The following is a 16021-nucleotide window of genomic DNA, read 5'->3' as shown; positions in this document are numbered from 1 at the left end:
AAAAGGGCATTTGAATCTGAAACAGAAAGTGGTTACACCAGCGTGGTTTTAACCAATTAACCACAAAGGAGTTTTAAATGCAACCCAATTTTTACCATTTTCAACGGACTTTTTGTTCCTTGTTTACATCATTCCATTCCAGTTCTTCTGAATTATATTGTGGTCACTTCCTGTTCTGAGATTTTTCTGCTTCTTCAGAAAACATTAGAAATCAAGGTGTTGGAGTTTCTCTGTGAAGGTTTCTTTATGATCAGTTTCTTTCTTTGCAAACTCCTGAAAGCATATTTTCTACCATCGAATAGTGGACATTTCATGTATTAGAATTTTATTTGAGTGACAGTATATAGTTTTATATGTTTCCAAAATATAGAGACTAATTCACCTGATTCCATTGTAAATATTTTCTGTAGTGAAAATTCAGACAGAAAATTCAGTCTTATCAGTCCATTTTTTTCAGTGTTTTGAGCACTTCAAATTCAATTAATGGCAAAAATTTATTGTGTTTTCAACACAAAATAAAATAGACTTCTGAGGTACTGATTAATTTGACCAGCAGAGAACTATTATTATTATTTTTTTTACTTCCTGGTACATATGAATACAGAAAGAACTGTGTCAGGTTAGAGATCGGGTTTTATAAATGAGCTTCTTTGCCTCCTTTCTCTCCTGTTCACAGTGGAGCCAGGTGGATTGTTTGTTGATTGTTGTTGATTTTTACAAACAGGTGTCTTATTAAGGATTTTGAAAAGCGGCCTTCCGTCACACACCTCCTCGACCACCCATTTATTAAAGAAGCCCACGGGAAGGTTTTATTTCTGCAAAAACAGCTGGCCAAGGTCCTCCAAGACCAGAAGCATCTAAACCCTGTTGTTAAAACCAGGTATGGCACTCATCCTCTTCCTGCTTCCTCTCTCTGGTTATTTATAAAAATGGTATGTCATGTGTTTTGATTTGCTCAGCATTAGTACTGGTAATTATCACATCCCTGCATTTTTGAGAGTTTCATTTACATGACATTAAGTACTCTACACTCAGTAGATGAGATCAGGAGAGCTTTAGAAATAAGCTGTCCATTTGTGCTCTATGGCTAACATCTCTCAACTGTGCCCTTGTGTTCTAGTTAAACGCCAACACACATAGATGTTTATATTTAATATAAATGTGGATTTAAAAAACCAGTAAAGGTAGCTGTGTGGAAGCAGCCATAGCTGAGATCGTGTGAGAAATCTTTACCTGGCTGTTGCTGAAAACAGAAATGTAGGCTGTAAAGCGATTTTGCAAAGATTACAAGTTAAACACTGGAGGATTTTTCTCTAATGTGCTCTGAGACCCTATTCTTTAGTTAAAAACTGCTAAGGGGCAATTTAGTATTTTTAAATGATTTTTTTCCCCACAGGCGATGTCTGTGTCCTACAAAACAACAGTGATTCTACCTCCCTGCCCTCCTTTTCCTAAAGTGTAGATTTTAAGAAATAAACATTTATTTTCAGGGACAGTTGTGTCAAATGCCCTTCCATGGTGGTCTCTAAGAAATAGATCTTTGGTTTCTGTCCAGAGGGTGGCAGAATTTCTCTTTAACACAATTTTTAAAAATGCAAATAAATCTGCTTCCCAGTTCAGCAATTATTTGGCTTTATAAAACTGGCCAGGATGTAGATAAGCTCTAACCCATTATTAGTTAGAGAACATTTGGAGGACTGGAGGTGAAGAAAATAAAATAGTAGTCACAAGTTCCGGAAATATTCATGTATTCTGCAGAACACTGTTTACAAATCAAAAAGCATCAAAACCCTTGGAGCTGGAGGCGTGGTTTCAAGGTGACTATATCTTGCAGATTTTCCCTTCCACCACCAAATTCCCTTTTGGATAGCTCAAAACAAATTTTTTTCCCTTTTTCCACTGTCATTTGTGTTTCTATGGCTTGCCTACAGGGTAGAGAAATCCTTGTGAGTTGGTGCTTTTTGAAGCAGTAGGGAACTTGCATTTAAGCCCCAGGGAACTAAACCCCTTTTCTTCCCCTGCTTTTGTTCCTGTAAATCAGTCACTGCCCCCAAACCACCCACCTCTGCACCACACACACAGCACTAGCACCAAAAATGAAGATGAAATCAAATCAAATCAAATAGACCAAGCAAAAAAACAAACCCGGCACTTAAATGTTCTAAATTGAATCAAGCCTCCTTTTCTCTCTGAAATCTGCTGCAGAACAATTTCTAAGACTTAGGTTGCAAAGTTATTCAGCTTTTCACATTGGCCTGACTGTGCCTGTCTAGATGTATGCTTTCTTTTTAAAGACTTTCCTTCTTTTACCATAGAAAATCAGACTCCAGTCTCTTTCACCCACTTCCTTCAATTTCTCTCCATTTTCATTAACTTCTTTGCTATCAAAAGTCTCATATGATAGCCAAGGCTTCTCACAGGATCTTTAGTTTCACACAGGAGTTTGTATTTCTTTAAAAGTCATTACCAAAAATAACCCACAATCACTGATGCCTGGCTGGCTCTGTCAGTAGAATGTGTGACTCTTGATCTCTGGGTTGTGAGTTTGAGCCCCACCTTGAGTGTGGAGATTACTTTAAAAATAAGTAAATAAACAAACTTAAAAAGACCCCCACAACCTCACAAATAGGAATCAAAACTTTAAACAGCAACTTCCTTATTAAGAGATAGAATTCTGAAGGGAACACAATGCCTGTAATTGACACTTAACCTACCACCTTTCCCACACCGTTACTTCCTTTTAGCAGCTGGCAGGGGTTGGCTACACAGGTGTTTTTCCAGCCCACCCAGAAAAACTCTCACATATCATTTGATGCTGGCAATTCAGTATATTTAAAGTGGGGAGTTTTTACAAGATAAGGTGGGGGAAACAAAGAAAATTTGAGGTGAGTACATAGATGAGTGAAACAGAAACCCAGGTTATCATTCTTCTGCACAATTCTAGTCACCCAGCAGGCAGTACAGTGTGGTGGTTGAAATCACTTGCCTTGCCAGGTTCGAATCCCAGCTCAGCCAAGTTATTAAACTGTACTGCTCCAGGGTGTCTTCATCTGTAATATGGGGGTTCTTTTGAGGGTTAAGTGAGTCAGTACATAAAAAGAATAGCTCTTAATACAAAATTAATCCTCACAGTGTTAGCAGTAGTAGAAGTAGAATAGATGATCTGTTTAATTCAAAGTTCTTCATTTCTGTAGAACACTACCTCTTGGACTTAATTTGTGCAAATTCATCTCTACTTATCACATGACATCGTGAAAATAAACAGTACTGAGCTACTAAACATGAAAAATACCAGTTTTATCTCATTTAAAATCTAATTTATTCATTTATTCATTCAAGAGACATTTATATGTGTGCATATGTCAGGCCCTCTGCTGAACAGAGGGACTACAAAGGCAAATCAGATACAGTTCCTGATAAAGAGCTAATAGTCTGGTGTGTGAAACAGACAAGAATCAGTCGAGAACAGCTCAATATGAAAAGTACCTGGACGTTGAGGTACTTCCTGGAACTCCTGGGGAGAAAAGACCCCTGGACCTAGTGGGAAGATGATCCCTGGAGCATCCTTAGAACAAAGAGGAGTTGAGGAAAGGGGTTATTTTAGGTAGAGGGGAATAATGAGCAGTGAGCAGAGGGCAAAGGCATAGAGACTGGGGAGAGCTTAAGGAATTTGGTGAACAATTAGTTAGCATTACTGGAGCCTGGCATGAAACAGGAGGAGGGAGAAGCTAGGCAGGCAGGAGACAGGTCCTGATGGGCTAAGGAGCTTGGATTTGCTCCTTAGTCACTCAAGAGCCCCTGAAGGTTTTCAAGGAGGCATGTGCTCCAGGAAGATGATTCTAATTGCAGTGTTGAGAGTGTAATGGAGCTGGGCAAGGCAGGAGCCAGAGAGACAAGGGACCAGGTTGTAGCAATTGCAAATATCAGAGGATATTAAGATGATGGTATTGTCAGGACTTCAGGGTGGATTGGATGAGAGAGATCAGGGAGAGAAGTGTCACAGGGTCTACCCAAATTAGGCGGCATCTCTGCCCTGGTTCAGACTGCAAACAGAAATTGTAAGACAGTAAGAGACAGATACCAGTAAAGAAACCTTCTTCTTCCTCCTGTTCTACCAAATGCAATGCCAGGGACTTACAGATATTACACAGAACTTCCAGCTTTCTGTCCAAAGGATTCTGCAGTATTCCAGATGGTCCTGGGTCCCTGAGCTGGACATACTTGTTTAGTTTTGAGAGCTAATGCAGAGAAATGAGACCTAAGAGCCTGCAGGGAAAACTGTCTTACTGTTCCTGCAAAGGCAAAGCATGTTCTATCAACTCTAGTATTTTCTCCAGGGGTGAGAGAAGTTGAAAACTTGAGGGGAAGAAGACAGGTTTTTAAAGGATGGGGGAAACTTAGTCAGATGAAGGGGAGGATCTTATATAGAGGGAGACATTGAAAATAAAGAGAGAGAGGGTAATAGAGGAAGAAAGAGGAAGTGGGAACAAAGGCCCAAGACGAAGGTAGACCTTAGAAAGAACCTCTAGGTTGGGAAAGACACAGAAAGGTTAGATGAAGGTATCCAGAAAATTTGAGGGGCAGGGATGGGGGTAAGGAGAGAGGGTCCTATGAGGAAACTCACGTTGAATGCCCTTTATCTTTCAAAAAATATTAATGTTGTCTCAAAGTTGGGAGCAGGCTGTGGACTCCAGGAAAATATTAACTCTTTGAAATAGCCCTAGGAGAAATATGATAAAGGGCTTATTAAAGATTCAATAGCACAGAAAACCCACGAGGAACTTAATAGCATTCCATTGTTGTGAAGTTAATCACTGTTTAAGATAATGCACATAGAGCATTCAGGAGAGCATTTGGCACCAGAACCTCTCCAAAAATGTACCATCACCACCACTGCCTTTCGTATCATGTCTAGCAATTCTTAGCAGCAAGCGGGAGGAGTAAGGAGATTACCTTGGTGCCCAAGACTGGAGACTGTCTAAGATGAACATGATGGGTGGACAAGGGGGCAAGGGAATTAAGATGAGTAGGAGAGTATCCTTGGGGTCTTTTTGGGATTTGGAAGAAAGTGAGGCCAGAGTAGCTTTTTAACTTTTGAGGCCTGGCCTAGGTCAGAAGACGGACAGTTACAGTGCAGATGAAGAACAGGTTCAGTGAGTGGATGGTGAGAAAGGGATTATAGAACTGAGATCTTGGGAACTTTTGAGAAATAATTGGGAACTAGTCATGGCTGAACTTGTGAACAAACTTAGTGGAGTTAGAAATAAAAGTTGTTAGTTGACAAGTTGAGGAACCCTGAAATCAACATGTGGGAAGAATTAGCAAAGTAATTGATGGGAGGTGGGGGAACCAAAGACTGATACCAGGGGGAAGGATAGAGAGAAAGGAGATTGGGGGTTAATTGTTGGAGGAGATAATATACAAAGGCTGGTGTGAATTTTAAAAGGGGAAGATTGGTTAGGGAGAAGTATGGCTGGGAAATGCAGAGTGGAGGAGGGAGGAGCCCCTTCCACTACCTTCTGACGATGAGAGGGTAGAAGGTGGAGGTAGGGCAGGAGTGTTATGGGCAGTGTCCACTTCAGTTCTGTTGAGATAATTAAGTGTTCAAGAACAAGGCTAGGAATCATGGGAGCTTATTCACTATAGAGAAGGAGCCACACTTGTGCATGAGGAAGGGCTTGGATGGGGAGGCCGTCTCCCTCTCCTGGATCTAAGCATTCTAGCTCTTCTGAGTGGTACAGTTGTATGGAAAGCAAGGCTGTGATCCATTCCCCTTTCACACTGTGTATGTGAAGCAATTGTGGAGAAGCGGCCTTGTGTTGAGATCTGATACCATTTCCTAAGGCTGATGATAGTGTATGAGTGTAACTGTTGGAATTTAAGTTTTTCAGGTAGTTTATAATTTTGTTATAGCATATATTCGATTCAGGTACAGTAGAGCAGTTATGAAGCAAAGGCTCACTCTCTCAGAGGAGGTGAAAAAGCCCTAAAATCCTATGAACAATAGTTAGGGGCTACATTTTTTTTTTTATGCTTTTAAACAATTTGACCACTTCCTTTACATCTGCTTCCATTGCCTGGACTTTCAAAAGGTCTCTTCCCCCAAACCAGTTTTATAAGTCCCTGAATTCATCAGTATTATCTTTAATAGTGTTATATCAGTATTAAAGTTTAACGAAGTAGACATGAAAACATGTGTGTTTGTGTAATTACTTCACAGGAGTCAGTGGGAGAAGAGCAGAGCCACTGTCTGGAATGTGAGTAGAGGCAGGAGGGTGCTAGGCTGCCTGTGCTGTGACTCCCTCTTGCCTTCTAACCCCCATCACGGGTTCAACTGCAGTCCTCAGTACGGTTACAAGATCCAGCATGTCTTTCCCCTGCGGGTGGCTTGGGACTCGCTGAAATCACAAATGTTAAGCCCTCAAATGCCATGGGTCTATTCTAAGTATTATTTGGTAGAGGAATTCTGTTGTTGGTTGTTTTCTGCTCTGTTTAATGGATTTTTATTCTACCCTTGCAATTTGCCTGAGGCTGATTAAAACAATGACCTCAGCTTTTCTAATTTTCTTTCCAACCTGCAGCTGTGACCTTTAAAAACAAGATTTCTCACTGCTTAACTGTCTAGCCTTTCCCAGTGAGCCTGTTCACTCACTTCCTCTTTTACCTGCAAACATGCACGTGTGCATGCACAGACACACTCATCACGTCCATGATATTACATACACTGCTGAGTTTCTGGACTCCTGTGTTGATGAATGACTTCTGAATGATTATTTCATCAAGTGCTGAAGATGCTTTGCACATAGGAGGTTAAAGATCTTCCTGTCCTCCTAACAGATATGAAATAAATCCACACCCTGATATAATTAGTATCTGCTATTTATAAGTCTATAACTGAATGAATAATATTTAATTTTCTGCTGTTGTCACTGATTCGTGCTGCCTAGGGTAGGCGTGTATATCAGGTTCTGTTTAATATGATTGATAATATGTTGCTGATTTATTGGAATTCTGGCCAAAACCATGCATAGGTGGAAAAAAAAGGGAGATGATGTAGTGATTTCCACCCAAACAGTTCTATTTTTTAATCTGTGTATTGTAATGCTTGTTTGGTAGATACAGCTAAAGTTCTAGGTCAAGATAGAGCACATGTAGTTAAAATTCTCTAGGTGGTATCTCCATCTGTATTTGACTCTCAGTAAAATGGTGTCACACCTAGATGGCCTGCCATTGTTTTTCTCATTTAGGTCCATGATTATATAGTCACAGTCAAATAAGTTTGTCTTTCATCATCTCTGTTATTGAAGTGTATGTTTAAATGTAAAGAATGATTTGGAAGAAATAAAAAAGTATCCTTTCTCCAGTTTTGAGTAACATGTTCCTCGCTATATGGATAGGATCCGTTCAAAGTGGTGATAAAGGAGTTCCTCTGATCTCTCAGTTTCCTCTGATCTATTCCAACTTGTAAGTTTGTCCCTGAGCTCTGTCCACGGCCGTAGAAGCCTTTGTCTTAGAGTTTTGAGGACTACCACCTTTGAACCTAGACCTTTTTCTTACTCCTCTACCCCGTTTTTTCCCCCACCTTCAACAAACTTTATTTCCTTTTGTATCTGGAATCTAGTGGGAGGGTTATTCATTTTCTCCATTCCTTCGAATTCTACTCTTGGATGAAGGAGAGGGCTCTGATCCTGCATGTGGAAGAGCTAAGCGGAGGTGTCCTTCACAATGCACACGTCACGCCATGACTGTCCAAAACACCATCAGGCATTTCTCAGTGCAGCTTTCAACCTCTCTCACCAGCACATCTCCTCCTCATCCTGAGTTTGCCTCAGAAGGCTTCCTAATGTTTTGTTCTTCATCGTAGTTGAGGGTAAAGGGAAGAATTCATCCTGCCACACTTTTGTGAGGCTCCTGTGGCCCTGTTTTGACCTACCTGCTTTCACAGGTATAGTTGACAGATAGGAAGAGGCTAAGGGATTATGGAACCACTTTTGGACAAAATATATGATATTTATCATATCTTTCCTAGAGCCAGCAGCTTGAACAAAGAAGTCTATAGCCCAGCAATGAGATACTAAAAAGCACTCTCACACACAAATGATTTTAACCATAATGCAGGCATAGAGATGATATTATAGTGAAGGGATTTATTCCAAGAGAATAATCCCCCAAGTATCTGAATCAGTTTGGTACCCTCTACAGCTCTTTCTCATTCATGCCCTGGGCCTGAGACATTCCAAAGTATTTCCCATCCTCTGCCTCGTCTATGCCGACCCTAGTCTTACAGGAACTCTTCGCCTCTGCCTTTCCCACCCACTCTTCAGATCCAGTTCTTACTCTCCACACATCTCCTTAGACTTGATGTTTCAGACCTGCCCTCATTCCTACCTTACTTGAGCCAGGAATTCTGACACTAATTCCTCCTTTTCCTGATCCCTGAAACCTAAGGTCAGTCCTACTCACCATCCACTATCTTCTACCAACCCCAAACTCCAAGAACTAGCCCAAGCCAGAGCTTTGAGTTTCTTCCTTTCTAAGCTTTAACACCCCCAAACTCAATGCATTTTCTAGGGAGCCAGGCTTGGCAGCTAAGATACTTAGAGCCTCATAAAAACAAGTAAGAATCTAGTGAAAACCAGTATGGACTTTGCTGGGATTTGAAAATGTCTTTTGAGTTGCGGCATCAGGATGGCTTAGTCAGTTAAGCATCCGACTTCGGCTCAGGTTATGATCTCAAGGCTTGTGAGTTTGAGTTCAAGCCCCACATCGGGCTCTCTGTTGCCAGCTCAGAGCCTGGAGCCTGAGTCAGATTCTGTGTCTCCCTCTCTCTCTGCCCCTCCCCTGCTCGTACTCTGTCTCTCTTTCCCTCTCTCAAAAATAAATTAGCATTAAAAAATGTCTTTTGAGTCATTAAAACTTATACTTTTGATTTAATAGAATGTCTTTTGCTGTTCATCCATCCATGTATCTACCTGTCCATTCCTCTGAGCTTTGGAACATCCAATTCAAGTGCCTTGTGGTTGGAAATTTGTAATTTTCACAATAAACAAGGAATTCTTCAGCAAAAATTGACAATAGATGCTATTCTCAAGTAAGGCACTAGATGGAGCATGTGAATTTAAAGGAAGTTTAAGCTGGTAGTTACTGGTGACAACCAGTCATTGAAAGAAAACTAAGAAATTTAAACCAAATTATTCTGTTTAATTTCAACTAAAAATAGACAAATATAAACAACATAATACTTTTTATGAGTATATGTAAAGCCTAAGATAGTTTTTTAAAAACAGATAAAAACTGGAATAAATAATTTTTTCTCTTCAGTAGACCCTCCAAACCCCATAGCCAAAGCAGGAAAACGAAGCAGCTGGCAGGCTCACAACACTACTTGGGGAAGGCAGAGCTAGGGCTAACAGATGCGCTTCTTCACTGGTTGAGAAAACAAAGTGGTCTTGATAGAGTGGAAATACTTTGCATCAACATCAATTTCTAGATTGCCAGCTTCAGTTTTGGAAGCAAATAAGCCTAGGAGTTTGACTGCCAGCAAGCATGGGAAGAGGTGATAGATAGTAATCCCAGCAGGTAAAATATTTTTAAAGTTGCTTATATAATATTATAAGGGGAAGATTTTTATGAGAGACCTAGATTTGCAGACACCATCTGCATGATTCCTGGAGATTAAATTTGCAATAGGTAGACTAGCATATGGACAGGTTGAAAAGATAACAGCTTTGATCCTGGTGGTTTTGCACTGTACATGTTCACCTTGAGAGTCAAAACTTCCTCTAGAATTTATTTGTGATGTGGCATGTGAGCTTTTGTCAGTATTTCCAGTTTGGTTGGCTGTAAAAATGTCATCTAGCATGAAGCTTGACATCTCTGTATGTAGTTCAGGCTGCTTTTAAGTTCAGGTCAGAAGTTACTGGAGGAAAATAAATAATCCCTGGGAAACTTGCTATTGATTCAGTGGTATTTCAGATTCTGATTTCTTAGGCTTCCTGTTACCATTCACTTCTCAGAGTCACGTGCACTCTGTCCAGGGTATTTGACTGCATTCAATTAAGGCGTACAGTGGAGAGCGCTTACTCCATGTTGACTGAAACCAGAGCTGTGAATGAGTTTTTAATTTCTGCTTTTCTTTGTTGAAGATGTATAGAATAAACTCTAACTTAGCCTATTTCATACAACCGCAAGATACAGGTTTAGGAAGGAGATTAACCACTTGAATTTAATATGATAAGAATTATTTTATAAAAAATTTACTGTGATATTTCATTTCATGATGAACTTCATGGGAAAAGATACTTAGGTTTTATGTGAAGAGGATTTGGCTGGAAATATGCACCCTCCTACTGTTTTATTTAGTGAGGTGACTAGCTAGAAGCAGCCAACAGCTCTGGGTTTTAGTAAAAATTTGTATCTCAATCTGATTTCCCTTTGACATCACTAATATGTTAGGACACAGATGAATAAACTCTTCTGTTTAATAATCTTTTAAATGCTTAAGTTATAAATTTGATTGCATTAAGTAAAATTACACTTCGTATGTTTTGGATCTCTCTATAAATTAGCAGCAAAACTAGTTCTAGCACTGGAAATGACCAATACCATGCTTCAGACACCCCATGTTCAAGTCTGCTAATGAAGGGAATTTGAAAGTAAAATTTAATAGTCAGAAGGAGGACAAAATGTCCGTATTTGCCCATTTCAACTGTATTTATAAAGTCAAGATTCAATATGCAGGGTTGTTGAGTTTGCTTTTTCCTTTTTCCCTGCTTCTGTGAAATGCATATAGCAAGGGACAACATACACAGTAGGATGCTCTAGTGCCTACATGGTACTTACAGTAAAGTGTTCAGTAAAGCTGGCTTCTGGGACCTGGCAAAATCCATGTGTCCTGGGAAGCTGTGATGATGGTGAGCATGAAAGGTGATGGTGAAGTACCAGGCACTGATGCTTCTCTGCTGCTGAATGATAGTACCTGGGAGGCATTTTCATGTGATTTTGTTTAGTTATTGATATTCTGAATAATATGTACAGTTGTGTAAATTGTTGAGTCCAGATTTTGGCAAAGTTGTAAGAATAGTGCTTGGTATCTTTTTTCAACTTTTTTGCACTTTTGTATCAATGACTATTGTTTTCACAACCCCTCTGAGAGATAGATAGACTGGTCATGAGAGATTTTATTTATAGATGAAGAAAACTGAGATGCTGGCTGTTAAGGGAATTGCTGAATGACCCACAACACACTCCTCAGAACCTGGAAATTTGGATCCAGAGCTTTTAACTGCTAAGCTGATGCTTCCCCTACACCACACTGAGTAGTGCTACCTTTATGAAGTGAATTATGGGAAGGCCTACTTTGACTTGAACAAATTTTATACCTTAAAGAACTATATTTTGGTATGCCAAAGGGGATTGGTAGTAATTGCCAATCAGGTTTTTTTTTCAAATGCCTGTGGAGTAATGCCCCCTAAGAGAAACATCTCACACATTTAGACAAGGGATGCATATAAAGATACTGAGTGCTGCTTGGTTTCTAATGGCAAAAAAATTGGAACCAACTTAAGCGTTGATCATCATAGAACTGGGTAAATAAATTGTTATATATTCATATGCTGTAATATTACCCAGTGATTAAAGTGACTGAAATATGTGCATGTATGTATATGCATATATGTGTGTATATATATGTGTGTGTGTGTGTGTGTGTGTGTGTGTGTGTATATATACATATATACAGTTTAGAACATCATAATGTTGAGTGGAAAAAACCAAGTTTCCATGATGAACCTATAGTATGTCATTTTTATAAATAACATATAGAAAAGGTATATTGCTCACGTGCATGAACACTATTTAGAAATAGACTAGAAGGATACCCACCAAAGAGTAGTCATTTCCGAAGGGAGAAGAGGATGAAACATGGGTAACAAAGGGATTTCAAATAAACAAAGAAGACAACATGTAAACACTTTTGATTCATAGATATTTGCTATATCATTCTCTCAAATTTTCTGCACTCTTAAATATTTCTCAGAAAGCAGGAGTTGATGCTGGTGGATAGCATGAGGGGACCTTAGGGAAGTACCCTGGTGAGGACTGTGTACATGACCATGAACAGGAAAAACAGGAGAAGATACTTATTCCTGGAAAAACTGTCATTGGCATTTAAAAAAAGCTAATATAGGTATTAGGTGGGCCCATTTGGCAACGTTCCTCACTGTGGTAGAAGGGAGGCTTGAGGTCTGGAACTCACCTTACCCCTGATAGTTGTACATCAGCGGGGAGAGGGCCCTGCAGCTCGGGGGGCTGGACTGGACTTGCTCTTCCTGTCCCCGTCTCTGAAGTCTCTGAACACATCCTGTGATAAGACTGAATGAATCATTCTCGTGGCCTAAGTTCTGCTACGCTTTTTACTGCATTAATGCTAATGTTCTCTGGATAAATTTCTAGGCATGAAAGAATGCACACCAGAAGACCCTATCATGTGGAAGATGCTGAAAAATACTGCCTTGAGGATGATTTGGTCAATTTAGAGGTTCTGGATGAGGTACTGAATATTTAGTAGGCAATTCTCACTGATGACATTTGTTTCATGTGAATGGTCTGACCTTTTTCTTGTAGACCATGTTCTCCTAAGGTCACTTGAAAATATAATTGTTTGTATAGCCTTGGGGTGAAGCTCGGGGAGCATTTGGCTTCTGTGACTATGATCCTATGTTGTGTTCATTTATAATTCCCCCAAATGTCCAAAACGATGAAGAGGAAAAGATTAGGATTTTTTTCCAATAATGCTCTTTATATTGTAAGCCTAAATGATCTGTTACATCACCAGAAACTATTTTGTTTTAGAAAAAGTGCAGTTTAACTCTTAAGTCAAGATAATTGTTCTTCATGAAGAGGAGCATTATTCAGGGAAACAGTAAAGATAACATAGCTTGAATTCTAAATTTGAAAACTGTGATAATCCCCATTTAAAGTATGCATGTTTAATAGAGCTGTTAATTGCACTAGAACTGCTTTTGCTGATTCTAACTCTAGAGACCTTTAACTACAATGCATGAATCACTAAAGTGTAATATAAACGTGTTCAATTCCGTATTCCCATCACATAAATTTTAAGTGCAATGCTTTGAGAAATGAAATTCTTGCTTTTTTTCCTGTACTTTATCAATAGGAACTGCCCATTAAATCAGATTCTAAGTAGAACATTTTGATTGGGTAAGACAACTTTTTCATAATAACAAATAAAAGCTTTTGTGGGTATCTCAGTGTCCTTTAGCAAGCCCTAAGTGGGCCTAATTCTTTCAGCATAGTCCTACTTTTTTCTTCTCCCATGGCAAATATCTACATTTAGGATCCTTAGGGTCACTGTATGATTTAAACTGACTAAAAGACATGCCTGTCAGAATAAATTTGTTGTTATTATTAGGACTCACAGAGTGCCTGGGCGGCTCAGTCAGGTGAGCCTCCGACTTCGGCTCAGGTCATGATCTCACGTTTGTGGGTTCCAGCCCCTCGTTGGGTTCTATGCTGACTGTTCAGAGCCTGGAGCCTGCCTCAGATTCTGTATCTCTCTGTCTCTCTGCCCCTGCCCCTCTCTGTCGTCTTTCTCTGTCTCAAAAATAAATAAAACATTTAAAAAAATTTAAAAGAAAAACACCTCTCTCCTGGTTGGGAATAATGTTTATGCTTAATACCATTTATCCTCTTCGTAGGATACAATTATTCATCAGTTGCAAAAGCGTTATGTGGACTTGCTGATTTACACATATGTTGGAGACATCTTAATTGCCTTAAACCCCTTCCAGAACCTAAGCATATACTCTCCACAGGTAAGGGGTGCTTTGAGAGCATGTTGCTTCTTAATTGGAAATTAAAAACCACAAGGGAAAATAAAAAGAAGGCAAAAGTGAAAATAAAATTATGCTGCTTTCAGTGGTGTGTACCCCAAACTGCAGATAATAATGCATTGCAGATGAAATTCTTACATTCTGGTGGTCACTTTTTAGAGCAAGATGTAACGGTAGTAGCTAACATTCCTTTAGTGTTTGCTCTAGACCAGGCATTGGCTTCTCGCACTTCTCATAATCCTGTGGGATGGGCACTATTATTTATCCCGTTTGGCAGATGAAGAGACTTAGCACGGTGAAGTTAACTCCCTTACAGAGTTAAGCTCATGAAACTAGTCAGTGCAGAACTGGGATTTGAACGGAGGCCTGCAGACTCCAGAGCCCGTGCTCAGCAGCCTTCCTGATGCCACAGTTCCCCCAGTGAGTGACAAAGCCTTGGTTTCACGGGCAACAGGTACTGGAGCATTAGAAGTTTTCTTTAAACTACTTATTTTTTTCTTCAGTTTTCCAGACTTTATCATGGGGTGAAACGTGCCTCCAATCCGCCCCACATATTTGCATCAGCAGATGCTGCTTACCAGTGTATGGTTACTTTCAGCAAAGACCAGGTAAGAACTTCCTTCCTGCCCTGCCAAGCCACACAGCAGGATGTGTTCTGTCTTCCTCCGCAGCTCTTAGGTCTTCCTGAAGATTCCATTCTGGCTGCTGGTGCTGATTCAAGGAAATAGGAAATGAAAAAGTAGCTCGGTGGAACAGGAACCGTGATCAAAGCTAGAGCAGCAAGAGAATGCGAAAATTCTTTTCCATAACATGAAATGTTCACATCGTGAGCAATCATTTTCCCTGATAAAATGTAATAAGAATGTTTCTAATGTGAATATGAGAGCATAGAGTCAACACAAACCCGATTACATGGCAACAATTATAATAAAAACAATGTAGAATGACATAAATGAAATTCCTTCCTATTAAGGTCTCAGAATTTTTGTGGTTTGGTCCTTTTTGTATTGCACACAGGTTGACAGTGATCATGCACCACATTATTTAGCTGCTGAGAAATTATGAAAGATTTGGTAAAGACTGAACAAATTTTACACTTGATCTTATCCATAAGGCCAAGAAGCGATAAGACTGAACACATTTTAAACTCAATGCTAGTTAAACACAAAGCTCACTCATACAGCTTCCCTTTTTGGACCTTCAACTCACAGTGGTGACATATTCAACCTTTGACCCTTCCTTTACTTTCAAAATATAGATTTTCCTTTGTGTCTTTAGTCTGTTTGGAATATAAGTAACCTAAATTGGTGAGCAAACTTTATGAGAGAATGACTGTGCATAAATCTGAGACTTGTGAAGTCTCAGCTTTGGGTTTGTTGAGCAATAGATGAAACCATAACAGTACAAGATACAAAACAGAGTACATGGATTCACTATAGGTTAGAAAATTGACTTCTCTAAGTTCTGATGTTTCCCAGAGACATGAAATATCACAGATTTCATCGAGAGGAAGTAAATGGAGAGAGATACAAGTATTTCCCAAGTTGAGAAGTTGCCCCACTGTTGTTGTTTCTAACCCCCAATGTTGTCTTTTTCAACATCAACCAGTTCTTCAGTTCTCCAACAGTAACTAGATGTCCAACAACTCAATTTCATTCAATTTTGATACTTCTCAGAGTATCAGAGTACAGACCCCACAGCATCAGGACTCAGCCTGAAAGACTGTCCCCATTTTGGACTCCAGCCACAAAAGGGGTTCCCAGGCTACCACACTTCTGCCCCGCCCACAAATTCAGGGATTTCCCACAACCACCCTCAGGTTTGATAATTCACTAGAACAACTCACAGGACTCGGGAAAGCATTTTACTTAAATTTACTGGCTTATGGGGGCACCCAGGTCACTCAGTTGTTTAAGCGTCTGGCTTCAGCTCAGGTCATGATCTCACAGTTCATGAGGTAGACCTCTGCATCGCAGGCTGGCAGCACAGAGCCTGCTTGGGATCCTGTCTCCCTCACTCTCTGGCCCTCCTGCTCGCTCTGTCTCTCTCTCTAAAATAAATAAACATTAAAAAATTTACTGGCTTATTATAAAGGCTACAGCTCAGGAATAGCCAAATGGAAAAGATTACACAAGGCAGGATACAGGGGAGAAGGAGAGGATGGTGCA

At 39.9% G+C, this 16021-nt stretch overlaps 1 protein-coding gene across 1 annotated transcript in view; it reads left to right on the top strand.

Moving 5' to 3' along the window:
• The window catches only part of MYO3B (myosin IIIB), a 373850-nt gene that overhangs the window by 147274 nt on the left and 210555 nt on the right, over window positions 1-16021 (top strand). The window contains exons 9-12 of the mRNA XM_029933308.1: window positions 725-880; window positions 12454-12550; window positions 13719-13835; window positions 14357-14461. Of these exons, the coding sequence (XP_029789168.1) occupies window positions 725-880; window positions 12454-12550; window positions 13719-13835; window positions 14357-14461 (475 nt within the window). The remainder of the gene's footprint in view (window positions 1-724; window positions 881-12453; window positions 12551-13718; window positions 13836-14356; window positions 14462-16021) is intronic.

Source organism: Suricata suricatta, chromosome 3, assembly GCF_006229205.1.
Source record: "Suricata suricatta isolate VVHF042 chromosome 3, meerkat_22Aug2017_6uvM2_HiC, whole genome shotgun sequence".
NCBI lineage: Eukaryota > Metazoa > Chordata > Mammalia > Carnivora > Herpestidae > Suricata > Suricata suricatta.
Note: the sequence above shows the minus strand (reverse complement) of the source record. Positions and strands in the feature narration are given on the sequence as shown.